Genomic DNA, 27,551 nt, shown 5'->3' on the forward strand with positions numbered 1-27,551 from the left:
GAAATGTGTATATATATGTATCTGTATATGCATGGGTAGTTGAACTTGAGCTAAGGTAAATTATTAGGCGACGAGTTTAATTGTCAAACCTGCATACAATTGTACCAGCTGATAAATACTTGGCTTGATTTCTGACGATAAGTAACACGCACATAAAAACTAGTGTTGAAATGTACATAACTGGGAAATAAGGTATCTGAAGCTGGCGTGAAGAAAAACTGTTCCTTTGATTATATTAGCAGAAATCAGTGCCAAATGTCAATCAATTGAGTCCTACTTTTTTTAAAGCAATGTGTGAAGTACTTGAGTTTGTTAATATTTTGGCGCAATTTATGGAATAGAATGTTTCGTTCAGGATAAATCAAAACGGCCATTCCGTTCCTATTAAAAGAAAATAGACATTGCAAAATTTTCCGACACTGTTGTCTCAATCCATTACTATGATATCCTATTATTTATTGGTTATTTTATATTATTTAGAATTTATACTGATATAATTTATTAGTTATTACTGATATAATTTGTTTTATACTTGTTATTATTAGTCTTTATAACTTAACTTACTAATTACTATTTATTTCAAATGTCTTTTTAAAGAAGTGTACCACATTTTGTAGAATCCCCCACCCCCACAAAAAACACATCCACAAATTCCGGTTCAACCCCATGACTTGTCCCAATAAAACTTATATCTTCCAAATGTAAGACTTCTATCGATAGATAAACCCAGAATGACTAAATTTAGGTTGAAGAAGTAAAATACGTTAATAAGAGATCGAACCGACACTCGAGGGTTGAAGACGTTGAAGAAGAAAAGATAGGGCTGCGAATTGAAGCTTATGAACAAATACGTAAAGAACAAGATATATTTGATTTTATGGTTATTTTATTTGTTATTGCGATTTGTGGAGTTGGTTAATCTAATTAATTAAAGTAGAACAGCATTTGGAGTGAACATCAAAGGCTTGTAATATAACTCATATTTAATCTAATTAATTAATCTAGGCCTAGGGTCTTTCTTCAATCGCGAAAATCTCCGTTGAAACTAAAGATAGATTTTCATACACAAAGCCTATTGATAAGACAAAACAACATCTACAAGAAGTCATCTCGTAACTCAGTATATCGAAGTGAACATCAAAGGTTTGTAATGTAACTCTTATTTGCCTTTTGTCATGTGGTAGATGTGGAAGAGAAAATTGAAAAGGCGGCATTGATTTGACGACAAACTTGCCGCTAAAATTTCCAAAAACTGTAGAATTCGCTTACCAAAAATGGTTTTAGTTCTATGAAAAAATAAGATGTTTCTCAAGGAAAAAACATGTTTCTCATTCTTTTATGATGGTAGATTTTTATGCATCCTTCATGACACAAAAAAACTTCGATTTGAAAACAAACTTGCCCATACCAAAAAAAAAAATCTTCATGACACTGATAAATGTATCACGACCCGCAATTTGTGTCTGCCTTTGTGGTCTAATTCTCCTACTTTTCTCTTTTTCAGATGAGCTAAGAAACTGTTCCACCTCTGACCTTAAAAACATAGCTTATATACTTGGGAATGATTGGCCATGATTTATGAGAGCATTGAAGTTTTTCACTATATAGAAGAACCATCATAGAATATCTTATTTATTTCTTACCTGATCTTAATTAATTGAGTTGATGCTTAGCATATTGTAATATCGGACCACACACACGCACAAGTGCGCTTTTTTCTAAACGTCTTAAATAGAGCCCCCTAGTCCGCGACTCAGCCGAGGTGATCCAACAATCTGCGACGACACAATATCAATAATATCACCAACCATCAAAGAAAAACCAGATTAAAACTAGGTCACAAACCTTATTTTTCATCAAACATCGTCTCCGGCTCAGTCCGCGCCCGAGAAAAAAAAACAAAAAACAAATCCAGACTAATCTGGCCTCTGTGTAGGTAAGTTTTCCTAGAAGGAAAAAAAATAAAATAAAGGGTAACAATCGTTTTTTTTTAAGGAATCTCGAAATCCTCAATCCGATCAAACAGCGAGCGAGCCAATCTCGTCCTTCCTCCACAGCCCTTCCTCGTACTTGTACCACCTCACGAGCCCCTCGTCGTCCTTGGTGCGCCGGCACATCAAGCACGACCTTTTCGCGCACATGAGGAAAACGGGCAGCTTCGAGGCCCGACCGACGATCCAAGCGTCGAGGCCCACGAAGGCCATCTTCTGGACGGGCCGCGGGACGACCTCGTAGAGTCGGCAGTGCGATATGTTGAGGGTCTCGAGGCTTTTCAGGCCGCAGAGGATCCTGATCAGGGCCTCCTTCTCGAGCAGGCAGCACCGCAGGCTCAGGACCTTGAGGCCCGGAAGGTGCTTCACCAGAGCCTCCGCGCAGGCCTCGTTGCACGGTCCCATGATCTTGAGCTCGCGGAACTTCTTGCAGTTCCGGTTTATCTCGGACAACAGCTGAGATAGGTCCTTGATGCTTGCGATCGTCAGGGACTCGAGGTCCTTCCAGGCCTCGGTCGCTTTGCTCATCCCTGTGCTTTTGATTCGGTTCCAAGCCGGAAGAACGAGGCGTTTGAGACGCGGGCACCTGAAAAAAAAAGGACCATGACGACGGTTAGGGTCGGAAACCTGGGAAATTCGAGAGGAAAAAAACATATATACATTTATGGGTTGTCAGTAAATAGCGTTGAGAATCAAAATACAAGGAGATTCGCATTAGTGTGAGATCTCATTTACCCTATCTAACGCACGTGCATGTGCACTTTTTTTTTAATTTTCTACACACATTAGGAAGGAATCTACTCTTATGTAACCCTAATCTTTGCTTAGAACCGGTATACAAGGAAATTCACAAGCATGAGAGATCGTTATGAAACTCGCTCGTATTTACTAACAGAAAATAGATAACGGTATGCACAGATTATTATTTTTAGAAGAAACTAAATAGATTAAAATAAGGTAAAGCTTCTACTAGGATGACTGTAAACAAAGATAGTTGGCAGACTTTCGAGAGGTTCGCTATCTCCCGAAAAAAGGAATTTAAATCCTCTCACAACTATTCACGTGCCGTTTCTTCTACCCTAATAGCTTTCATTTTCCCTATCCAACACACGTGCAACTATGCAACTGTTTAAACATGCAACCAAAATAATAAATACAAGGCTATTAGCAAGCGTTCCGTTATGAAGACTACTCATTTTTACCATTTAGAACCAAAATACAAGGATATTAGCAAGCGTGTGAGATTGTTATGAAGCTCACTCCTTTTTACAAATAGTAAATGGGATAAACAGTATACAAAGATAGCTGCGAAAGTTCGCTGTCTTTCAAAATGTTATATATTCCTCCCCGCATTCCGTTACGATTAACATGTCCTTTCTTTTACCCTAATAAGTTTTATTTATACTCTAGCAACTCTACATTCAACCTAGTAACTATTTATTACGAAGCGAATCCTTTATTTATTTATATCCTAACAGAGATCTCATTTTCCCCGATCTCATACACCGTAAGCTTTCTTTATCTCCCTCGAATTTCATTTTCCCATCGTTTTCCCCTTCGAAGTTTCTAAACACATCAGTAAGTAATCTATTATCATTTCTAGTTTTCCTTGAACATATTGATCTAAGATATCGTTATGTAAACATATTACCTCTCAGCCGCGTAAATGAGCTGATCGTCCTTCACGTACGTCTCCAAATGAAAGACGAGCGTCGTAACATTGCCTCGGCTAAGACTCAAGGAGAGCTTCAAGACCCGGGTGAGTGCCTTATCGGACGGCCTGTCGACGTACACATAAGGCTCGGCCGAGGTCTTGATGAAGTTCGATCGCACCATCGAGAGGTCGAGAGTCTTCCAAAGATTGGGGTCACAGCTGACCGACCGCCACGAAGTGCACACCTGAGGAAATCCCCAGCAAAGCTCCGATGATTTAAAGTACTTCACGATCACCCACAACAAGTCCTCGTCCATTTCTTGCCAGTTGCGCTTCAGCGGCCGATCCCCTTCCATGTCCCCGGATCTCTACCACGCTCCTCAAAAATGGCTGCAAAGATCAAATCAAACATAAAAAGACTAGCCCTGATTAAGCTTTCCTCTATACTGATAATGAGTCGCGAAATGAAATCAAACAGTTTGATGACTTTATGAGAGTCAGAATGCAATTGACCCCAAATTCGCTTGATTTCATTAGGTTATTCGTTGCCACGGAGCACAAATAGTCTGGTGGTTTAGTTCATTTTTACATTTAAAAAAAAAAAAAAAAAATTCTAAAGATCGTAAGCACATGATGTGATTCAATTCCAATCAATCACAAATAATCAAACTTTTCAAAAGGCGAGATTTAAGCTCGATTGATGATCAATGTTCATAATGATGCTACAGATCAAGAAAAACAACCCACACAGAGAAAGAGAGCAACGCTTAATTCTTTTGGCAATGGAGTTATCTGTAAGAAATAGAGGAAAAAACGATGATAACGAGAGAGATAGACGAAACCTTGAATAGGGCGGCGTTAAAGCAAATGGTTTGGGCGTAAAACTGCGTGAGAGAACAATTCATTATATAGCAAAATCTTTATCTTATTATGGAAATAAAACAAAGTAGAGGACCGAGATGGAGACGAAGAAAAGAAACGGAAATTCTAGAATGATCACACAAGAACATTCAGTGTATATATACTATATACCTAATATTACCCTAGGGATTGATCTTTAGCAAAAAAAAACCAAACTTAGGCATAATATATATATATATATATATATATACACACACACACATTTTATATACAGATTTCTGCAATGTGCGAACATAAAGTCCGTACCTTGACTAGATATTGCCAGAAATCCATATCGGCTCTCGTGCAGAGCTCAAAATCGGTCAGTTTTGCGGAAGAACTCAAACGAGGTGGGTCACCGTGGGTGCATAGTTATTCAAAAGTCTTGAAAAAACAAATCATTAAAAAAAGAAAAATATATTATATTCATACATAAAAGGGAAGCGGAAAAAAAAAAAAAAAAAAAAAAAAAAAAAAGGTGGCCTTCATATTGTTCCTGCGACGAGTAGCTAGTTTTTTTTTTTTGTTTTTTTTTATATGACAAACATAGCCAGTATTCTTTCTTGTTTTACTTTGGTCCTTTATATATTAATTTTTGAGATATATGTTTACAAGCAGTATACAATAGCACAACAAATTAAACAAACTACTAAGTTTGAAATCACGCAATACAAATTTGTAGAGTCAATATAATTAGAGCATACAAAAATAAACTAAATTGATTGACTCTATGAATTCTTTGTTACCTTTCCTACAATTATAAAATAAAATGTATTATTGAACTTTGTATTCTAACATATATGTAATAATGCAATAAAAATATTGAAAAAACACATAAAAGAGAATATGCAAAGAAAATAAATAGCATCGATAAAATGAGTTAAAAATTTTCATATTGAATATAAACTAATTTGGTAAAATAACAAAATAAACTAACCATAAGCTTATTTAATGAGATGGATGGTTAATTTTGCTTCATGTTTTTGAATTCATTACTTTGTATATTTATGGAGTAATTCAATAATAATTAGAATTAATATTTTGGGATTGACACAATGTTTAATATTGTATATAATTTATATTTAAAAAACTCAATTAAGGAAAAAATATATATTTTTTCCAAGCTGACGTGAGAATTTAGACGATACCATTTGGCAGTAGGTATGAATTAATCATTACCTTTCTCTATGTTAATAATTTATAATATAGATTACACTTCCCAATGTATCATCATTAGCCTTTTCCATACACGCTACCCTTAATAAGGAATTTATTAAATAAATAATTAAAACAATGGGATATAATAATATATCGCATAGCCACAGAAGAGAAGATGAATAGGTTAGACGCCATTGAGAATAGAAATATCATTATAACTTGAAAGTTAATAAAATATCAAGACTTTTTACTTTATAAATATCTAAAAATAGATTTTTATTCTTATTTTAGACAAAAAATACTTTTTTGAGTTTTGACCAATTATCAAAATATCGTTATCATTACCGTCGTCATTTCAAAACTCAGATTTTATTGGTATCCGAAGTAAGTAACAGGAATACCGTGAAATTCAGAAATGGAAAATGGAAAATGAAAACTGTACACCGTTGAAAATACCGTTACCGTCGAAGAATATCGTCAAATACCGTACTTACCGAGATTAATGTAGTGACACAAAGACGGACATGCATTTCAGTCCAAAATAGTTATGGAAACACAACTTCAAAAAATCATATCTATTTCAATACTCATCGAATCAACTTGCTCTTTAGTTTCTTAGAAAGCTCAGAGAATCTAGATTCTAAGAAAAATAGTAATAAAATCTATTCATACACAGAGAATAACCGAAAAGGTCCTTCTTCCCAAACAATTTATTCAAAAGTCTTAGTAACTTTTCATTTTAGTCCCTTGTATTCCTTCTGACAACACAATAACCTAAAGCCCTCTAGATGACAACTCAACATGTACATCTGATACTCACAAAATTTGCAAAAAATCCCTCCGAAATCTCCTTGAAAATTGTGCTAAAATAATTTTCTCCATTTTTTAGTATCTTAACATATAATATAAGGTTCTGGGAAATTTTCATAATTTTCTAAGCTTGTTTGATAATATTTCAGAATTTTTCGAACCTTGTGTTTGGAAAAACTATTTTCTCTTAAAGTAGTCCGAACCTTCTTAGTATGATCTCAAAATTTTCAGTCTACCTCATATTGATGCCAAACTCTAATAAAATTATTTTCATAATTTTTCTACCATTTTACTTGACTATTTCTATCACGAGGGCAAAAATGTAATTTTTTAAAAAAATTTTGGGCATTCTCTTGCAAATTTAAGTCATTACCTTCAAAAATTCACTAATATAGCTTCATAGAGACATTACAAGCTATGTAAAACTCAAATACAAGTTTGTATATCCAAATTTTGAGTTTTATAATTTTATGTAACAAAACCAGATAACCCGGTGAGTTACACAATCAAACTCAATATTTGGTCAATTCTATATACACTACAAGAGAAGATACGAGGGACAAAAAAGTCTAGACTATTAGATCAATTTTTCTCTTCTCTCTTCAAGTACTAAAATAGATCTTCCCCTGACCTCATCCACATTCACTCAAAATGTCAAAATGAAAATAAATATATTAATCACAAGCACACTCTGATTACTTTCAGAAACAAAATAAATAAAAAAAACTTATAAGTTTCTATGCAACAAAACAACCAGAGATTCTACAAAATAAAAAATTCCATTGATTCAACTATTAAACGATAAATGAAGAACCAAATCAATAACGTAAAACCAACAATCTATCTGAAGACACTAAACAAGGCCAAGGCAAGTCTTTCTCGATGAACACGGTGAAGCAAATCGAATAATAGAGAATTGATTAGTCGAACCTTGTTGCCGAGAAGGAAAGCCGTGCTCTTCTTGAATATATGGAGATTCAAGACCACAGTTTCGTCAACGATCTCGACCCTGCAGATATCGCAGCATCTCTCTTCCTAAACAAAAAAAAAACCAAACCCTAGCGATTCAGATTATGAAAACATATTTCACAAAGAGAGACATAGAGAGATAGAGAGAGTAAAAATGTACGAGCATCGGAGATGGAATAAAAATGGCATAAGCGGAGATGAGAGGTGGAACAATGGCTGCTGAAGGAGTTGAAATCGCGTCATCAGAATCCCAGGCCATCTCCCTCACCGCCTTCGACGCGCGCATGTCGTCGGAGGCCGCTTGAGCTGACACGCCGACAAAAAAAGAGAGAAAAGGGAAACGAGAAGAAGCGTGAAAAAAGGAGAAATGAGAGAAAGAAAAAAATAGGGAGATGGCGAAAAATATTTGCTTATTTGGCTTACTAGTAGAATTGTCCAAATTAGTATTTTGGTGAAAAATGATAAATGAGTTATCAAATAGTAACAGATGTGTCAATTGTTAGGAATAATATTGTCCACTTGAAGATAATGAATAAATGATTACTAAATTCGATAATAAGATTACTTTATTAGCATTATATGATTAGTGGGTTGAGTTCTACACGTACAATTAGAATCAATAACAATTATCTTCCATAGCCTCTGTATTAAACTGAGTCACGTGTTGGGCACCTGAGTTCGGACGGTGAGCTAAAACGAGATCGATGACTGATATACGCCTGGAAAGCTATATCTAAATTCATATATGTGGAACACATAGGTGAAGGCTGATCACTATGTGGGAGCATTCTACACTTGTGGTAAGTGTACGACTTGGACATGTCTTGGTGTAGATGTGTCGTTTAATGACTGTTATGACACACTAACCGAGGTCACTATGATGGTCACAGTGAGACTTGATCTAAATCCTGAAGTGATCATGGACACTGGGTTATGTTACTGAGCTCTTTGACTCATTCGCTAAAAGGCTATTCATGCTAATCACAGCTTATGTCTTAGGAGTTTTCTCAGAGCATAATTCGAGTGGGAAGTGATTTACAGATACGGAATCCAGCCTTCCTGAAAGAAGGTTAATGTTCACTCACCTAAGGGTTGATTCCAGAACCGATAGATTGCTAGCACTTTCGAAGTAAGTAATGTTCGAAAGAATCTTTCGCTGGGGAAGCAACAATGCCTAGGGCTGATATGTACCAAGAGAAGTATAACGGGTTCAACCTGGAGGATCTTGATCACGAACTGACTATATCAATGGACACTCGTCACGATGAGTAAATATAATTCTAGTATAAAGGAGAGTTCAGTCTTGGCTTACAAGGTGGAGTATTTGAGCAAGATTAAACGAATCGATGGAAAAAGAGAAATGACTATTTCGTCTTTTTCATCGGATTTGTTAAGCTTCTATTACTAGGTCCATAGTCCCCGATTCGGCTCTGATAAAGGCGGATAAGAACTTTCGTATAATAATGTTTATCATTATTAATCTCACTTGCTGTAATTGTGATTGACAGCATTAATTATGGAAAACGGGTATTCACATAATTAAATAAATATTTATGGTAGAATTGTTTATTTATTGTTTGATCAAGTAAATAAACAATTATTAATTATTTGTTTATTGTAGGACCAAGTAAATAAATAATTAATTGGGTTTTAAGCAATTGAGCCTTGCACAAAATATGAAAATCGGATTTGGGAATTTTGACATGGGAGTTGCGCAAATCCCCTTGGCCGTGTGCCTAAAAACCGATTTTTATAATATTGGTATTTACCAATATTTTCTCTTTAGTTGTTTAAATAAATGAGAGAGAATAATCTAAGATATTGTCCTATATTTTCTCTTTATTTAAAGGAAAGTATTTAGGAGAATATATGAGAATATATTTAAAGGGAAATAATATATTCTCCTTTATTCTCTCACTAAATAATATATTCTCTATTTAAATAGAGAATAATATCTCATAGATATTGATCTGATGGATGAGAGAAAAAGTATAATTCACTTGTTGAGATCCAATGGCCTAGATTAAATCCTCTAGTGTGAACGCAATAAAAGGAAATAAAATATTCTGGAAGATTCCATGAATATCTCATTTTACTACTATAAATAGGGGTTCAGGAGAAGACAAAAATAAGCAATTTTTTTTTTGTGAAAATTTCGTGCATCACTAGCCTCCCTTAGCCGTGCATCTGCCTCTCCCTCCCCTCGGAAATTCGTTTCCATTCTTAGTAAAATAAGAGAGAGAGATCTCGAAACACCTAGTTTCGTGATCTAGTGAGATAAAGACTGTGCCCACTCATCTTTCTTATTCGTCTCGGAGATTACGTTTCGGAAGACTAAGGTGTCATCCTCGAGTCCTTCATCAAGACGACGCAAGGAGTACGCGATTGGTTTAGGAGCGTTCTGTAGCTGAACCGAAAATCAATGTAAGTATTCGTTTTTCGTTCAAATCGGTTGCTTGATAAATATGCTCTCGTGAATTAAATTAATTAAACATAACTAGATCTTGTTAATTATAACCATAATTTAATTAGCTTATGATCAGCGTAATTAATTATTTTTCCGCATTAATATGGTTATATGGTGGAATCATCTCAAACGAGTAGCATCAGAACGATTGTTCGTGTCTGATACGCGCTCGATTCACCAACATCAATTTCTCTGTAATTTAATATGTGATCGTGCGCGGGCATGTTAAATTATAATGCATGGCATTTCATGCTCTCTCTCTCTCAAATTTGAACTATATCCCTTGAATTTTAGTCAAAGACCACCTCCATCCCCACATTTTCAAATACTCAATCATACATCAAGCTATCTATGTATTGCTAAAATATCCCTTATTTTTATAAAAATTAAAAATTTATCTCACAATGGGATAATTTAGTAATAAATACATAATCGAAAAATATGATTACGATATATTTAAAAATGCATAATACAAATGCAACAACTTTAATATAATAACACTTACTTATTTACAACGACATCCTCATAAATATATCTAAATTTATGAGGTATAAATATATCAAATCAATATTTTATGACATTTTTAAATATATCTCACAATCGGTTGTATTCAAGCCACCAATATAATGGCGGTGCCCATGTCAAACAAGTCGCCTATCAAAGATCCAAAATCTTTTGATTTCTTGAACCCTTAAAACTTAAATATCTAGAGTCTCTTTGACAAAGCACTTGTACTAAATTTTACCATATCAAATAATATGGTTTACTAATCAAATAATATGGTTTACTTGTTTAGAAGAATTTTCTTTTGAAAAGAAAATATGATAAGGACATCTCAAACATCTAATGTGAAAAAAGACCAATGCATTTATCAACAAATTTGGATGTTTTTTTTACTTGTTTTATAACCTCTAGTTTTTAATTTTCATTATTTGGTGGTTTTATTTTCTTAGAGGTTATCATTATTCATTTTTGTGATTATGTTTATTTATTTATTTATTTGGTTTTATAACCATTGAATTAGAATATGTAAGGTTTGTGTCTAGAGGTTATTATCTAGACTATATATGTGTATGTAATTAGTCATCGGCTTTAATTTTTGGGATTTCTATATAGGCAACGTTTTGTAAATATTTGGTAAAAACGTGACGTTCTTGATTTACTTTTTCATTGAAATAAAAAAAATGAGGTATTTACGTCAATTTAAGAATGTAAATACGTGGATGGATTATGTACCAAATATTTACTAAATAACAATCTCAAAATGTATATACCACGATATAACTAAAGGAAAATAACACATTTATACCATGTGTTTTAGTGAAATGTCGAGTTTAACCCTCGGTTTTCAAAAATGTCGAGTTCATACCCTCTGTTTAACTAAAATGACGAAATTATATCATCTGTTTAACTAAAATGATGAAATTATACCCTGAAATGAATAACAGCGGCATAAATCTCTCTTTCATTGATATTAACTCTTATATAAGAAAAATCAAATCAAATCTAAATCAGTGCCCTAACTTCCAAATTCTCAATTTTGAAATAAAAATAGCCCTTAAATTGAAATTAAATAATAAATCTCATACCTCCTAAGAAATGACTTCATTCCGTGTTCGAATTGTAACTCTAAATCCTGGATTCTCTGTTCGAATATGCGATTTTGATGACTATCAACTATCGATGTTTACCCATTTGCCTCTTTCTGTGTTCTTCACGATTAATACACTGTTGTTTATTTTTTAGTTTTTAAATAAATTACATATATGGCGCGAATGAATAAAGATAATTGGTGTTTATATATAAATATTATAGTCAACGTCAATGAAAAGTCAATAAAAAGAATATTCGTGACACTGTTGTCTATTTCAGGGTATAATTTCGTCATTTTAGTTAAACAGAGGGTATAATTTCGTCATTTTAGTTAAACAGAGGGTATGAACTCGACATTTTTGAAAACCGAGGGTTAAACTCGACATTTCACTAAAATACAGGGTATAAATTTGTTATTTTCCCTATAACTAATGGAACCAAAAATGAAAAATGAAAAAGAAAAAAAAGTGGTGGTACTATTTTCCCAACCCAAAATGGAAAGGGTCAACAAAAAATAGATATTCTATGCACACTCATAGACACGTTCTTGGGCAGATCCTTACTTTCATATTACTTTTTTTTTTTTCTTTTAACCCACAGAATGAGACTGCCTATATACTTTTCCACTCCTATTCGATTTCATTTCTTATGATCATCTACTAAAAAAATGGTTCTTTTCTCCAATATTTCTCCTCTTCATGTTCTTTATCTCCTCCTTCTATACCCCAAAGTCATCATTAAACCCTCTTAATAAACCCTTCTCTTAATTCCTCAAATCAATTTTTTTTTTTAAAGCAACAACAACTTTGCCCCTATATATTACATTGTTTTTTTTCATGGGGACAAGTTTCTCTTCTTTTGCCACCTTTGTAAGAAATGGAAGTTCAAGCACCGTTGCTGTTGCCACGTCATCGCCGGGTCTCGGCGACTTGCCGGAGAACTGCGTCTCTTTGATCCTCAGCCACTTGGACCCGCCGGAGATTTGCAAGCTGGCGATGCTGAGCCGGACTTTTCACGGCGCTTCTTTGGATGATTCGGTTTGGGAGTCGAAATTGCCTTCGAACCACAAGTTTCTTGTGGACCAAGTTCTTCGATCGGATTCAATATCATCATCACGTGATGATCATAAGCCTATCAAGAAAGAGATATACGCCAAGCTGTGCCAATCCAATCGCTTTGACAATGGTTCCAAGGTAAGGCAATTCTTACAATTTTTTTGTTTAGTCATGTTAATAGATCTCTTGATTAAAGAATTATTAGTTAGTGACGTGCAAAATCGTTAACATACGGTAGCCGAAAAAGGGTTTTTTTTTTTTTTTTTTTATTTTTAAAAAGCTAACCGTTGACTGATTTTCTGGTTAGAGGTTAACAGATTTGATTATGAGCCGTAACCTTAAATGACTTTTTATAATACAAAAAAATTACAAAATCTTTATAGGTTATTTTTTACCCGTTGATTAAAAAACTGGTTTTGTGATTAATTTTTTATCGTCGGAATAATTATTTATTTGGGGGCTATAATGAATAAATTAAAAATAGTAATAAATAATTTTAAAAAGAAATCGAGGGGCTAGCCCTTAATTACCTCGGTATAAAAAGCATCAGTACTAGTAAGGTGAAAGCGATAGTGACATTTTCTTTTTGCGCAATAGTATTTATTTATTTGTTGCATTTGATAGCGAGGAAATGAATTGATGTTGGTGTTTTTTTTCTTTATTAAATATCGCCCATAGGAAGTATGGTTGGATAAGAAAAGTGGGAGAGTGTTTTTGTCGATATCTTCAAAGGCACTGAGAATAACTGGGATCGACGATCGAAGATATTGGAATTACGTTCCAACCGAGGAGTCAAGGTAAAGTGTTTTCTTTCTTTAATTGATAAATAATTGGGAAATAATAAGAAAAAGAAACAAATAATGCGTGATTTTTCATTAATTTGGTGTTTGTTTTCTTTCATTGCATACCCTAATCTAGTTTCCTATGATTGATAATTCATTGTTTGAACTTTTGAACTTTGACTAAGAATTTATTTTTCAAAGTATGCCGGCTCGGTTTACTTGGTCTTTTTTTTTTTTTGGCACCCCCATAATTTATAATTCATTACTTGGGTCTCTTTTCATTTTCATGATATCGCACTATTGCAATGATTTGTTTCTCTATATATGATTATTGTTACACATTATAATAATTTTCCATCAATCAATTCAAAATATTGGCATATAATAGACTAAAAAAAAATAAACATCTTCAAGGTGGGGGACCTAAAATTTTTTATATTTTAGCAAAGTCTAATGATCGATCTTATCCTCTTAAATTAATTAAGCAGCAACTTGGCACAGAATTGAATCAATTCTTTGGTCTTATCTATTTGCTTCGTAGATGCCTTGTGTATATGTGAAATCCATGTATTCAGAGACATCTTCTTTGGTTATCTTGACACGCTCAAAAGAGAATATATATATATATATATATATATATATAAGAAAGAATAGTTATATGTATATATAGTCTCTAAATTTATGAATAACTAGTTACATTTAAAAAATTATAGTGTATACACATGAATGCATTTTTATGTGAAAATTAGATGTGATAGTGCATTTTTAAAATTAATCGTAAGAATGGCGCTTCTAGAATTTTATTGTAAAAATAGTGTTTATCAAATTGTAAATAATTATTTTTTTTATGTTTATGAATAAAATAATTTAAGTAACTATTTATGATTTGACAAAAAAGAATTGTAACCGTCATTATATTAGAAATATTGTACTTCTAAAATATAATTCTTGTATTTAATTTCCAATTCTTATTGATGTCTCTAGCCTTTTGAATAATTTCATTCTCGTATTTTTATGAAACTTCACACACACTTTAAGCATAGAGTTAGTTTTCATATGCATATGATAGTGATACTATTATTTATTTAAAGAAAATCAAATAAACATGAAAGTATAATATAATATGTAATTTTGGTTTTAATGAGATATTTATTCTTAAAAACTTGATGAAACTTCGATATAAGTTTAAAAGTAAGTTTAAAAGTTAGTTTTGTATTTAGTACACATCAAAATATTTGTTTAAAACAGAAACTGGCGGAATAATAAACTATTGTTACTGCTAAAAAAAATTAAAAAAGATATATATTTATATATATAAAATGAAGAAAATCTAAAATTTTGAAAGTCCAAAAAAATCTTGTTATAATACAAAGATTAAAATCATCTGTTTACATTTGAAATAATTAATTGGTGACAAGAGATCTCAATATATGCATTGCCTTAGGTACGTGAACGAATTATACACAAAATAAACCTTGTTATGTTTGCATTATTAACAGATTTCAAATAGTAGCTTATCTTCAACAAATTTGGTGGGTCGAAGTATCGGGAGAGTTGGAATTCGAATTCCCACCGGGGAAGTATAGCCTTTATTTCCGGTTGCAATTGGGCAAAGCTTCAAGGAGGTTCGGAAGAAGAGTTTGCAACGTTGACCAAGTCCACGGCTGGGACACCAAGCCCGTCCGGTTCCAATTATCAACATCCAACGGTCAGAAATCGGAGAAGGAGTTTTACTTGCGTGAGCCCGGGAATTGGTTTTATTACCGTGTGGGTGAGTTCGTCGCTGAAAACACCAACGCGGCGATGAAGATCAACTTCTTAATGGCCCAGATTGATTGTACTCACACCAAAGGTGGTCTGTCCTTAGATTCTGTGTTCATTTGCCCAAAGGAGTTTAGTGAAAAGCTTTTAGGTTATACATGATGATAATTGACATGGCATGATATACACTCTCTTTAATTCATCTAAAGCAACTGAATGAAATGTGAAGATCTATTTCTATTGAATTATTTATTTATTTATTTATTGAAGTCTTTCCATTGACATGGACTGTCGAATTTTTTTTTTTTTCTATATATATTGCGTTTTATTATTATTGTACAAATGCTTATACTACTGTAACCATTTAACCAAAAATTACAGTAAAGTCTTATAAACTTAATAAAGATATTTTCTACACTTATGAGGAATGAACTCATTACTCACACTCTCACACACAATAACAGAAGTGGCGAGTTTAATTGTAAGTTGTAACTATTTTGTTACATCTTGAATTAATCCAAACCATTTACGATCAATAGTCTTATGTTTTACATTAATTTTGGAAGATTTATGCTTAAGAGCTCCAATTATGCTCTCTTTGAAATTAATTAATTTTTAATGAAGCAACAACCGCTGTGATGGACCACCAACTTATATTAAATTTAAATGAAAATAAAAAGCAGAGCGACTTATCTATTTTTAATCACCTGCTTGTCCTTACTTTTTTTGGTAGTGCACTTGACTTTTAATCATCTTGTTGGATTCTATGTGCCATGGTTTTAAGTTTGACAAAACAAGTGTAAAATTGTTCAAGACAAGCTGCAATAATTTGTTCAAGACCCTGATCACTTAAAATATTTTGCACTAATATATCTGAAAATATTATGTTTTCAATTCAGTTATTTATGGATAGGTATTATCGGATATTTAGTTTATGATAATACAGATTCACGGAAGATTCGGTGCAAACCAATAAAACTCTCGTAGGGTTGAAATTAAGTTTGTTACTTTTTTTTTGTCAAATCATGCCGACCTTAATCTTGAGCCACTCTCTCTGCCTTGGAGATCTTCATCGACAATAGGTTCAAGATTGCTTGCTATAGCTGTCCTTTATTTGTACATAGTCTACGAGTGTGTATTTTGCATTAACGTGTTGTGTTAATCTTCGGAAGAGGATTGCGTTGAAAAGAGAAGGAGTCTCAGATATAAAAGGAGTTTATATTGCAATATATTGTAGAAACGAATAAGTTAGGCGTTCCTAAGTCCTTATACCTTTGATTGAAAATTAGTAAATTGTTTTTCACCTCCGGACGTATCAATCCTCCTGAGTATGTGTGCTTTATCACCGAATAGAGTTACCAAATCTTTGTGTTCTTTTATTGCTTTCTTTGTTCATTGCTTGTTTGATTCTATAGTTTATTTGATCGTCCATAAACAATCCGTTGTTCAACTAGTTGTCATAACTTATAGTTGAACAATCATCTCATATCACGTTTAGTGATTTCACATTCCAACTTCGAGCATAACTCAAACTATTTTTTATCTTAACTTATAAACCGGACATTTACATATTATTATAGACACTATGAAAAGACTACGTTCGTCGCGACTTTTCTTACCTCTCCCTCAAATTTCTTCTCATCTATTTGACTTCTTTGTATGTTTCAACCTAGTTGATAAGTCTCTTATTTTCCAAGGCTGAGCTTCGCAATGCAAGTATCCCCTAGTAAGCTCGCCCTCGGTCATTGGAAGAGAGACGAGGATCATAGTTGCTCTTAAAAGACATATAGCTTTGATTTGTTAATTTGTTTACTCGTGTGGTCATTTATTTATGTTATATTTATTTCTCGTGTATTTTTTAAAGATGGCTATGTTTCAGGGAAATTACAAATCGATTCGATTTTTCAAGAGTTGGATCATGTTGAAACCCCTAATTTTGAAATTCAGGACAATTATCTATGTTAGAAAAAAAAAATTATACACGAAGTTGATTTAAACTTTAAATACTCATCAAATGGGAGTTTTGGTTTCAATCGCTCTATCAACAATAGATGTATTTTAAAGGAGAGATGCTATTTATCACGGGTCACGAGCTCTAACGATCCACACATTCATTGATACGTGGTAATTTGTTTTTTGTGTTTAATACTTTGATGGAGAGTCGTGCGAATCGTACTCGGGCTGAAAAGCATTTATGATTTTAAAGAGCTGTTTGTGTGCTCGTTTATCTATGAACTTTGAATTTTTTGTATAGAAAATAATGGAATTTTCTTATAAATATTTTATTTCAACTCTTTGGTAAGGTGACAAATGTCAACCCTTGATGTATTCTTTTATGCGTTGTTTTTTATATAATTATTTACCAAAAATTTTCCATCAAAATACTTGATTGTAATGCCTTGATCTGTTGCGAATGAATTTTCCATTAAAAAAAAATGACGATACACCGCATCCATAACATTGAACAAAAAAAGATAATGACAAGGATTTTGTCCTAATTTAATATATTTAACGCGTAAATTTTATTCCCAACTTCAAAAAATAAATAAAGGAGTACAGGATAGAAATCATAGAATAGAATAGATAACCTATGTCAGTGTCGACTTGTTTCCGCTTTCTCTCTACTTTTTACGGGTTTTTTTTCCACAAAATAAATCACATTCACTTCTGTCCAAAAAGCAAAAGCTTTAGTCACCGAACCGTTAATTTCAGCCCCAACTCAAATTCCAGAAAACTCTACTTCTCTGTTCTCTCAACATTATTCAAAGGTATAAACTTTATTTAGTCCCTTTGAAAGATAGATTCGATTGATTTTTGCTTAATAGCTCGGTTTCTCTTTTCCTTTTTTTTATATGGCTTTTCACCGACATATATGGTGTTGATGAACATAAACGGAATCTCTTATACGTTTCTGTGGCTGATGATATTGCATTTCAATTCGGACAAAAGTTCATGTTTTTTTGGCGTTTAGGTTTTAACTTACCATCGCGTCTCTCACGTTTGGCTGGTTTTTGTATATCGTAGCGAATCTGGCCTTTTGAAGAAGCATCGAAATCTCCTTGAAGATGCCTAACTTCGTGTATTGGCTCGGAAATGATCTATCGGCGAAGATTCTCACGTATTTGGATGACCCAGCTGATCTTGTCCGTGTTTCCTCTGTCTCAAAGCTTTGGCACCAGTTTGGTAAAAAAAAAAAAAATTTGATAGTCGTTTTTTTTTTTTTTTTGTTCTTCAGTGATACAAAACATCAAAAGTCGAATTCTTTTTTGCAGTGATTGAAAACGGGCTTTGTAGACAGCTCTGCTTACAGAGGTTCCCTGAAATACGGAGATCCGTTCCCAGCATCGAGTCGAACAACGCGATAGAGGCTTCCAAAGCTAGAGATCCATGGGAGTCTCTGAAGTGGAACAACCGAATATACTCCTTCATGGCTCGGGGGCTCTCGCCGGTGCTCCGAAACGACTGCGTTTCGGAGGCCATAAGTGCATCGAGCACCGACAATTACCCGATAGAGAGCGTTCACCACACGTTGGAGGCGCTGGACGACGGAGGATCTTCGTACTGGTCCAGCGGCGGCGAGAGCGATCCCGACGTTCCCGAGACGCTCCTCTACAAGTTGGCCTCGGGGCTGTGTTTCGTCACCGAAATCCATCTCCAACCATTCCAAGGTTTAGAGTAGTGAAACTCTTATCATTATTATCATTATTATTTTCTGCTTATTTATTGACTATGTAAAGTGTAACTGGATTGGATCGGGTATCAGCGTATTTTCAGTTCGGGTTTCCGATATATTCGTGCAAGGCCGTCCGCTTCAGAATGGGGCACGTCAGAGACCCGGAGGCTCTCGAGAGCGCGTCCGCGGAGAAAGGTTTCGTGGCTCACGACGATAGGTTCGTTTGGACGTACGCTTCGCCTGCGTTCCCAGTCGCCCAGGTTGGTTTAACAATCTTATCTGAGTGTCGTTTAAGCATTGCCGGCTTTTATTTTTCACTTCTATTTCGATATAAAATTAGGAGAGCGTTCTGCAAAAGTTCGAGCTTCCGGAGCCGGCTCTGTGCATCGGAGGGCTTTTGATGGTCGAGCTCTTGGGGAGACAGCAGAGACAAGACATCGACGGCTTGTTTTACATCTGGTAAAAACCAACCCTCAGTTCTCTCTCTCTCTCTCTCTCTCTCTCTCTATATATATATATATATATATTATCTACTCTTTGATCGATGGTGATCTCGATTGTGACGAGATCTCTCGACTGTGGTGGAACAGCATCGCTCAAGTTCAGGTGGTGGGTCGGCCGCTCATGCCGCCGTTCGAGGTGGAAATGGCGGGTCCCACGGGAAAGTGCAGCTTGAAATACCACCCCGAGACGCCTTCTGCGTCGTCTTCTTCTTCTTCTTCTTCGGAGGGTTCTCCGATGAGAGAGGTGGGTGAGTCGTCTCGTTTGCGTTCGATGCTTTCGAGATTTGTGAGTTCTATCATTTCTGTACCTCCGTTTTTTCACGGCAAGGACGAATATGAGGACGAGAATTCTTAGTTCTTCTAAGGTCTTTGTCCAAGTGTCCGAGTCGTATAATAGTACAATAGTGATGATAAATAAAATAAGTAACATCGCGGATTTTGTTCATGTAATTGGTAGGACTCTGAAATTTTGCGTCGAAGCCTTTGGCTTTATTTTTCTTTTAACTACATGAATTATTATTTTTATTATGAAATTGATACACAATGGTTCCAAAATCCAGGAAGGCTTCGAGTAACATCACTCATCAGCGTCGATGTCATTGGCGCAGAGGTTGGTTGTGGCGATACATTTTTTCATGAATATCTATGTTCACTATGTATTCAGTGTAAGATCGATTGTGCAATAACTGGTTCGATTCGCTCATTGTGTATTCAACGAAGATTTCTGAGACATTTGTGTTCTAATTTGTTTGTTATTTGTTGTTTTACCAAGTTCTCCTCGAAGGACCTGTTTTAGTTTAGACGTGCCAAAATCAGGATTAAACAGATTGGTTTGTGGTTGGTCCACTGACTGGTAAAAGAGGGTACAAAATCTAGAGAATATGTGCGCATTAGCAATCAGTCAACTCACTAAACTTTTTTTTATTTATTACAAATATTAAAAATGAAAAAAGGGGTTACAAAAGCGAGACGAGGGAGAGTAAGTGGAGAAAGAATGAAAGAGGAACAGAGGGCACAATATGTCAAACATGTAATCATGTTAAAAATACGAAATCTGTTTTAGTCCGATATAAGATTACACTTGCAAGACTGACTAGGAGAGAGGGGACACATGAAAGCCTCAAGTAAAGGGACCAACAAGAAAATATTGCTCAACAATGAGCCTACCGAACTACTTAAAAAAAAAGTACACAAGTGAACCCGTGTGTCACCAACAAATTCCATACTTAAAAAAAAAAGAAAAAAAAAAAGAGAGGGAGCCAATGAAAACAACTATCTCAAATGATAATTGACCTGTACATATCCCCTTCTTCTTAAATGGGTTTTCCATTGTTGTTGTGGTTGTTAGTTAGGCTTTCCAGCCATATCCCATACTCTCGTCCATATCGCCGCCGAAAAACCCGTTCTCGGTGAACTCCTGAGTGATATCGTCCTGCAGATGAAGGCTCTGCGGCAAATCCGGCGGCGCTCTTTGGTGCGCCTCGCTGTTCGAAGCGCTCTTGAAACTATTACTCCTGCTGGGAGGCCCGTTGTTGTTCCCTCCCGATTGGGCCGGGCCCGCAAAGCCCATCCCATTTTGAGAGTTGGCGGGCCCCGAATGAGAAGGTCCTCCTCCGCCGCCGGAGGAAATCTCCTGCAAGAGCTGCTGGATCATCTGGTGCTGAAGTGCCTGGTGGTGGTTGTTCCCTTGGCTCGTCTGAGGGCTGTGATGTTGAAGCATCGCGTTCGCGCTCATCGATCTCTGTTGCTGTTGGTGCTGGTGATGTGTCGCGTGGTGGGGGCTCGAGTGCATCGATGACCCGCCGGGCATTTGGAAGCTCGACGACGACGGGCTTTGGCTCGGGTTGTTGTTGAACGAAGAAGAGGCCTCTTGTTGTTGGAGAGCCGCCGAGTTCGAGTTCGGCATCGAGTTCTGCCTCATGTGGTGGAGGTTCTGGTAGTTGGTCAAGGCCAGAGCGGCCTGTGCCGGGCCGCTCAGAGCTCCTCCGCGGTTGTTTCCGACGATGTGGTGGTTGTTGTTGTTGCCGCCCATTTGATTGCTGTTCATCCCCGGATGCAATGCCATGAGCTTGTTGAGCGTGTTTCGGTCGGTCGGTATTCCTTGGGCGTTCGCTAGCTGCTCCATTTCCTGCATCTTTTGCATCTGGAGCTTCGCCGCGCTCGAATGCCGAGGATAATTCTTCAATCCATCTAATGCAAATATACAATGTACAAACATCTCAAGCTTCGATTGACTGAATCCAGAATTATTCGATGATTAGAAGACGAAGAAGAATAAAAAGTGCAGTTTCAGCCTGATTTGTGGAGTTTTACTACTTGATTACCCGTACATACAAAAATCACGACCCAAAGATTTGGAGATTTGTTAAATAGCCAACAATTTGTAATTTTTTAAGTAAATAATCATTTTGGTGATGTGTCATTGTTTGGACGTTTTTAACATTCCATTTATGCCCTTGGAATCTGATATGATTATTTACAATTATTAACGAATATTTACAACTATTAACGTTTTTTTTTTGCTTTGTTAATAAAATCTCGTGGTCATTTACTTAAAATTTACCAAAGGTTGGCTATATAGCAAAACTTGACTTTTCATATGGCTATACATCTACAAAGTCTTATATATTATAGTCGAGTCTTCATTAGCCAAATAGATACTTACCGATAGGCCCTGCTTTGTGCTCTCGGCAGAAATCTATCAAATCTTTCATGCTATTAACGACCTCGGAGATCTGTTGACAGAATCAAATATCATAAGAACCTCGACATGAATGGCACTCTAGTTTCTGATTTCACATCTAAACTTTGTTGTACCTGCAAACACCTCACGTATCTTTTGGAGAAACCCAAGTCATTCAGAGACTGCAACTCCAAACTCTTCGCCAGTTGTCGCCCGGCAGAAAGTACCCTAAAAGAAGAAAAAGAAAAATAAATCTACTGCTTCATGCGAGGAACCAAATTTTCAATGCAACACTACATAGCCTTGTAGAGCTTAAACTTCCTGGGTACATAAAGGAAGGCCTAGTCACTCACGGTTTTGAAAAAAAAAAATGCACTGATCGTGCATATGGATAGTGTGTGAATGGTTCTTCAGTTGCACTAATTCTTTTTCGGATTCAACTTTCCAGACAGCTCTCAGGGTGGCGAGACAATCATTCAATAAAGACATTGAAATGACTGATAGTAAGATTTTATAATATATATATTTTTTTTATTTTTAACTTACATATTGCTGTTTGTTTGTAGATCTTGCTGAGAAACGCCTTCAGACCCACTCTCAGTAATCGTGCTTTGACACTTCTGTGCAACCTGAACTAGCTGGTTTACCTGTAAACATAATAAAAAAGACAACTCCAAGTTAAGCGAGATCTTTTCCAAGCTATAAACTCGTATATCAAATACAGGAAAATAGCTTGACAATAATACCTGCGGTGCAACCAACCTACGGGGAAGAAGCTCTTCGTGGCGACGTGCACAAAATTCCCACGATAAAATCTGGAGAAGTATATAAATGACGTTGTGTGATTACCCTTCATAGGATTTGAAATGAATTGACCTCAAAAAGGTAATAAGAATACAGACCTTTAAATCTTGTGTGAATATAATGCGAAGTTGACCCTCGCGGACAACGCGAAGTTGCTCGTACACACTTTCTTGCACCGCTTTTGCGTACTCCAACATCATTATTCCAGAAGGAGATCTAGATTCGCGTGGCAAGTCCAAAAATAAAAGCTCATCGATAACCCCGCTTCCAAATTTGATCTCGTTAAGTCTGGGGAGAACTTCTGAAGTCGCCTCTGCAAAAAGACGACAGCATAATAGTGGTCACAGAGATGCATCGGTGATACATGATGAAAAATCTCTGAACGATGAACTATCAATCTATGTTATGATAGAAAACCTCCTTCTGTTTGGTGAAATACTTTGATCAGGAGCCAGGACACTCTTTTCTTTTCTATCTTATACCATTGTGTGAATTTTTGTTCTTGCAGTTTAGGATAATAACAAGTAAGCATAAATTTATTTAGCTAGTCAAATCTCTTACCGAACCCTCTTCCAGATTTAGAGCCACAAAGGTCACACTGCCATGCGTCCTGAATCCAAAAAAAAAAAAAAATGCACACGCGTAAAAACCTTTAGCATATGACAGCAGAGGAGGAATTAAGATCGAATTTTATAACACAGAGTAATCCCTTTTTCAGGTATATATAAATTGAGCAGACTAATCTTCTAGCAGTAAAACAGCATAGAAGCCAGAGCACAGAAAAATAAGTTACCATAGCAGCCTGAGGGAAAACACCGAGCGCATGATGCCCGACATTTTCATATAAAGATAAGCACCACCTTTTCTTGGCCCGAGGAGAGTAATACTCCGCCACGAACTTCCTCCAATAGGCAATCGTGTTATCCTGCCAATAAATGTATTTCGTAAGCAAACCGTTTCATTCCTTCAACAATCAACAAACGCATTAAGTAAACCTTCGCCACTTAGAAGAAACAATATGCAAACTCATTCGGGGAATCTGGCGCCAACGAAATCCTAATAGTGTAGTTGAGTGCAATGAGATAATTAATTGTAGGGAAAATATTACCCATCCATATCCCTTTGGTTTTATTGAGATGCTACATTATACTTTGCATTCTAAAATCGATCACATATGTCCCATCAGTTATTCAGTTTATTGTTAAAAAAATCCCGGTTGAACCCAACGAAATTGAACGAGGTCCTGGCATTATCGACCGGGAGACTGGTAAGGTCCCAAGAATCGGCCTTACGATATAACTAAAAACGGAGAAACGATTGAGAGAACTCACGGGGGGTCTTTGGCGCTGATGATACAAATATTGCATGAGGCGGCGGGCGCATACGCCGCCGTCGAAAGGGCGCTTCATGGCGGCGGGAGACGCGGGCTGCTGCATTTGCATCTGCTGCTGCTGCTGCTGCTGCCTGAGGTGGTGGTGCTGCTGCTGCTGCATGTGGTGGGCCCGCTGGAGCTGCGGGATCGACTGCAGCATGTGCTGCTGCTGCTGCCGCATGCGCTGCTGCTGTAGCAACGCCTGAATCTGCGGATTCCGTCCCTGAAACTGCATGCTGTCCTGCCTCTGCAAGATCTGCTGCAACACCTGCTGCTGCATTATGTCCTCTTGCTTCACGTCCAGCCTCGGCTTCTTCTGCACCGGGTCCTGAAGGTACGGCGACCCCACCGGAAGCCGAAGCGAGCCTCCTCCCTGGGGCGTCGGGAGTGACGTGGCGGTCGACGCCCCTTGCTGCTGCTGGTGGTGGTGGTGGTTCAGGTTTTGGTTTTGGTTTTGGTTTTGGTGGTGGCCGTCCATGACCGACGAGCCGGAGATGCTTATGTTGTTGGAGGAGAACGACATCGGGGAAGCGGGCAAGCATAAATACGAAGACTCGTTGTTGTTGTTGTTGTTGTTGTTGTTGATGCTGGCGCTTCGTTGGAGGTGGGGTCCGCCGCCGGATAAGGACGAGTTTGCGTCGGTGACGAGGGAGCTCGCGCCGACGCTGGGGCCGGAGTTCGCGACGCTGTTCAGGACGGCGTTGTTCATGTCCCCGCTGGCGGAGACCGGGCCCAGGTTCGACCGCCCGGTGGTGGGTCCCGGGAACGAATTGGACGAGTTGGCGAAGGAGGACGAGGAGTCTCCTTGGAAGAAGATTCCGGAGCTCGAGGACGACGACTGCGTTAGACCCCCAGCCACCCGGGACGGCACCATGGGAGGCAGAGCTCCTTCACCGCCAGACTCTAAATAGCTCCCCAGAGCCACGCCTTCAATAATACTCTCTGTGGTGTGTTTTCTTTTTTCTTTTCTTTTTTAACAATGCCGCTGAATAGCAATACAGAAGCAAAAATTAGCATAAAAAAATTACTATTATTTCTCTATCCTCTAGTTCGAGTTCACCGAATTACTTGTACAGAGCTTTCAACAAGTGTTATCAGATGGATCTAGAATATGCTAGAAGTAACAGACCATTTAGCGCCAGAACGACATAATCTATGTACGAAAAAAACCATGTAGTCCTAGAATGTCAGAAACCACACCGGCATCAGCGAAAAAAAACAAGGCTAGAGGTATCAAAATCTGAAATTCCCAGTAGAACCCAGAAAACCCTAATTTCTCACTCGTCTACTTAACGCACATTAGACTATCATTTGAAAAAAGAGCCTAGACCTCGATTCTCGACAATCGAAACGCTAATTGGGCATCCTAATCTGTTACTCATACAAAAGAATGCAACTTTTAAGTCCGAAAATTAACATCAGTAATCAATAATCGCAGTCAAAGATCGAAGTCGAAGCAGCTCGATTTTCGACAAGATATTGCCGAGAAAAAGGGGAAGAGAATCGCAGTTTAATTGCAAGACCGACACTAATACAAGCTAATATTAACAATAAAACCGGATAGATCAAGTTTTTACGAATGAGAATTAGAAGAAGAAAAAAAAAACTCAAATGAAAACCCAATGAAAAAAACGTAAGCTTTTTTTAATTTTTTTGGCAGTGGAGGGATTCAATCAAGGCAGTCTAAGAAATTATTAACAACGAAACTAGATTGAAACGACATAAAACTAAATTAATTAGGAAATGTGTAAGATTACTGACCATGGAAGTTCGGAACTGTGAAAGAAAAGCGAACTCTTCGCTTTTTTTATTTTTATTTTCTCTCTCTCTCTCTTCTCTCTCTCTCTCTCTCTGTCTCTTTCTTACAATTTTCGACAAATTAGGAAATAGGAATTCTTTATGGAGAGAGAAATGTATATCATATATATGATACGGAAAGTGGGCTCGATAGCTTCTTCGAATATGGGCTAATACCAAGCCCAAATTAGGAAAATAACTTTTGTAAATTTGGACCCAAATATTTCTATATATTTATATTTATTTTATTAATTCAATTTGTGTAAAATATGCCTAAAGAATTAAACAAATAGCAATCATAAATGGAATAACATTTTTGTCCTTTGGAGTTTTGTACCGACTCAAAAGGTACTCTATCGTATCACTTGAGGTTTTCATTGACACTGCATTCCATCCATAAAATGGAGATTGAAGAACTCGATCATTTGTTGCGAGCTATGGAGGTGCGTATCACGTTTTACTTGAAAGAGTAATTTTTAATTTCATTGCCATTGTTGAACGGAGCATGAAGCTTCACCTCGATGGCAAACCTTCTACTTGGCAATAGTGGTTGGAGAAGGTTGGTGGCTTGACCATGAAACCATCCTAAATTTTCAAGTCAATTATTTATGATGACTCGTTCATAAGGATCTTAATACTCATCCTAGAAGCCTAATATGTTTATGAAAATCTTTCGAGGATATCAGAGACTGCAAAATAGAAAGAGCAATGCGGAATCGACCGGCGACAATGTTCTACTACTCAGTGTGAGCATCAAGACCTAGACATGGACGAGGTGATCACCTACTTCGTTGTTCTACTTCTCGCCGGTCAAGATGGCGGTGACATTTTTGAGTTTTTTCGGGGAGAGCTTCTTGTAGCCGCTTTGTTGTGTTTCAATGTTGCCCTAAAAATAACCCGTGTTATGATAAATTTGGAAAATATGGATTTGATAGCGTGAGGGTATAATAAAAAAAAATCGGGTTTGACTCTTTTTCACGACGACATAAAACATCGGAAGGACATTGCATATGTTGAGAGAGGGAAATCGAGTGAGATGAAGGACCCGCTTTTTATAGATAATGAACATAACTTCAGATCGACACGTACCATTAAACTCATACAATTAGATACAAGGGCTCGTGTAGTTGTTTTGCAATGAAATATAATCAAACCATTTTTTTTTTCTCTCTACCAATTATATTCTTTTTTATCTTCTAGTTTTTGTTCTGAATTGATTGTAGTTTGTAACTATAATGCGGCTTAACATTCTGTATAGTCATATCAATCATCAAAGGATTATGATTTATATTTTGGTCCTCTAGCTAATTTATCACTGTAAAGTAAACTAATGCCTTGAGTAGATTACTAAAGATTTCAATTACTATAAAATAGACAAATGGTATAAATAACTCCAAATTACTTTTATAACACCCAAATATAAATAGTGAAATATATGCTATAATATATTGTCATTGTATTTATAATTTAAGCATATATTCTGTGCTAGTGTTACCAAACTTAAATTCCATTATATAGCTTGCTTTGGATTTGGGTTTCTATCATATTATATTTTTTTATTATTATTATATTAGCATAA

General features: G+C 36.2%; 4 protein-coding genes across 6 annotated transcripts; 2 read left to right on the top strand and 2 right to left on the bottom strand.

The window, feature by feature from the left end:
* Positions 1-1,380: 1,380 nt before the first annotated feature.
* Positions 1,381-4,958, bottom strand: LOC149380087 (F-box/LRR-repeat protein At3g48880-like). Of its 3 annotated transcripts, XR_016294177.1 has the most exons (5): positions 4,813-4,958; positions 4,488-4,529; positions 3,643-4,035; positions 1,846-2,577; positions 1,381-1,775 (listed from the first exon to the last, which is right to left on the bottom strand). XR_016294177.1 is itself a non-coding variant. In XM_089603280.1 (4 exons), the coding sequence occupies exons 3-4, from the start codon at positions 3,999-4,001 to the stop codon at positions 2,019-2,021; spliced, it is 918 nt and encodes a 305-aa protein (XP_089459406.1). In that variant the 5' UTR covers positions 4,002-4,035; positions 4,488-4,529; positions 4,813-4,958; the 3' UTR covers positions 1,381-2,018. The 3 variants fall into 3 exon arrangements, 1 of the variants encoding a protein (XP_089459406.1); XR_016294178.1 differs by lacking the exon at positions 4,488-4,529 and having other exon boundaries at positions 4,813-4,952; XM_089603280.1 differs by having other exon boundaries at positions 1,381-2,577.
* A 7,061-nt stretch (positions 4,959-12,019) lies between these two features.
* PP2-A14 (phloem protein 2-A14) lies at positions 12,020-15,422 on the top strand. Its single transcript, XM_089604541.1, has 3 exons — positions 12,020-12,735; positions 13,276-13,394; positions 14,879-15,422. Exons 1-3 carry the CDS (start codon positions 12,379-12,381, stop codon positions 15,300-15,302), a joined length of 900 nt encoding a protein of 299 aa, XP_089460667.1. The 5' UTR covers positions 12,020-12,378; the 3' UTR covers positions 15,303-15,422.
* A 2,280-nt stretch (positions 15,423-17,702) lies between these two features.
* On the top strand, positions 17,703-20,116 carry LOC149380089 (F-box protein At4g00755-like). Its single transcript, XM_089602260.1, has 7 exons — positions 17,703-17,908; positions 18,165-18,323; positions 18,413-18,808; positions 18,904-19,073; positions 19,154-19,272; positions 19,404-19,560; positions 19,877-20,116. The coding sequence occupies exons 2-7, from the start codon at positions 18,206-18,208 to the stop codon at positions 19,889-19,891; spliced, it is 975 nt and encodes a 324-aa protein (XP_089458386.1). The 5' UTR covers positions 17,703-17,908; positions 18,165-18,205; the 3' UTR covers positions 19,892-20,116.
* A 220-nt stretch (positions 20,117-20,336) lies between these two features.
* On the bottom strand, positions 20,337-26,068 carry LOC149380090 (putative transcriptional regulator SLK2). The gene is made up of 10 exons (XM_089602259.1): positions 25,937-26,068; positions 24,135-25,160; positions 23,597-23,728; positions 23,365-23,413; positions 22,902-23,116; positions 22,746-22,814; positions 22,546-22,646; positions 22,134-22,227; positions 21,982-22,051; positions 20,337-21,506 (listed from the first exon to the last, which is right to left on the bottom strand). The coding sequence occupies exons 2-10, from the start codon at positions 25,047-25,049 to the stop codon at positions 20,665-20,667; spliced, it is 2,487 nt and encodes an 828-aa protein (XP_089458385.1). The 5' UTR covers positions 25,050-25,160; positions 25,937-26,068; the 3' UTR covers positions 20,337-20,664.
* Positions 26,069-27,551: the final 1,483 nt, after the last annotated feature.

This window comes from Urtica dioica, chromosome 12 (genome assembly GCF_054948205.1).
Source record: "Urtica dioica subsp. dioica isolate 48M chromosome 12, U.dioica_male_clone48M_v1_H2, whole genome shotgun sequence".
Taxonomy (NCBI): Eukaryota; Viridiplantae; Streptophyta; class Magnoliopsida; order Rosales; family Urticaceae; genus Urtica; species Urtica dioica.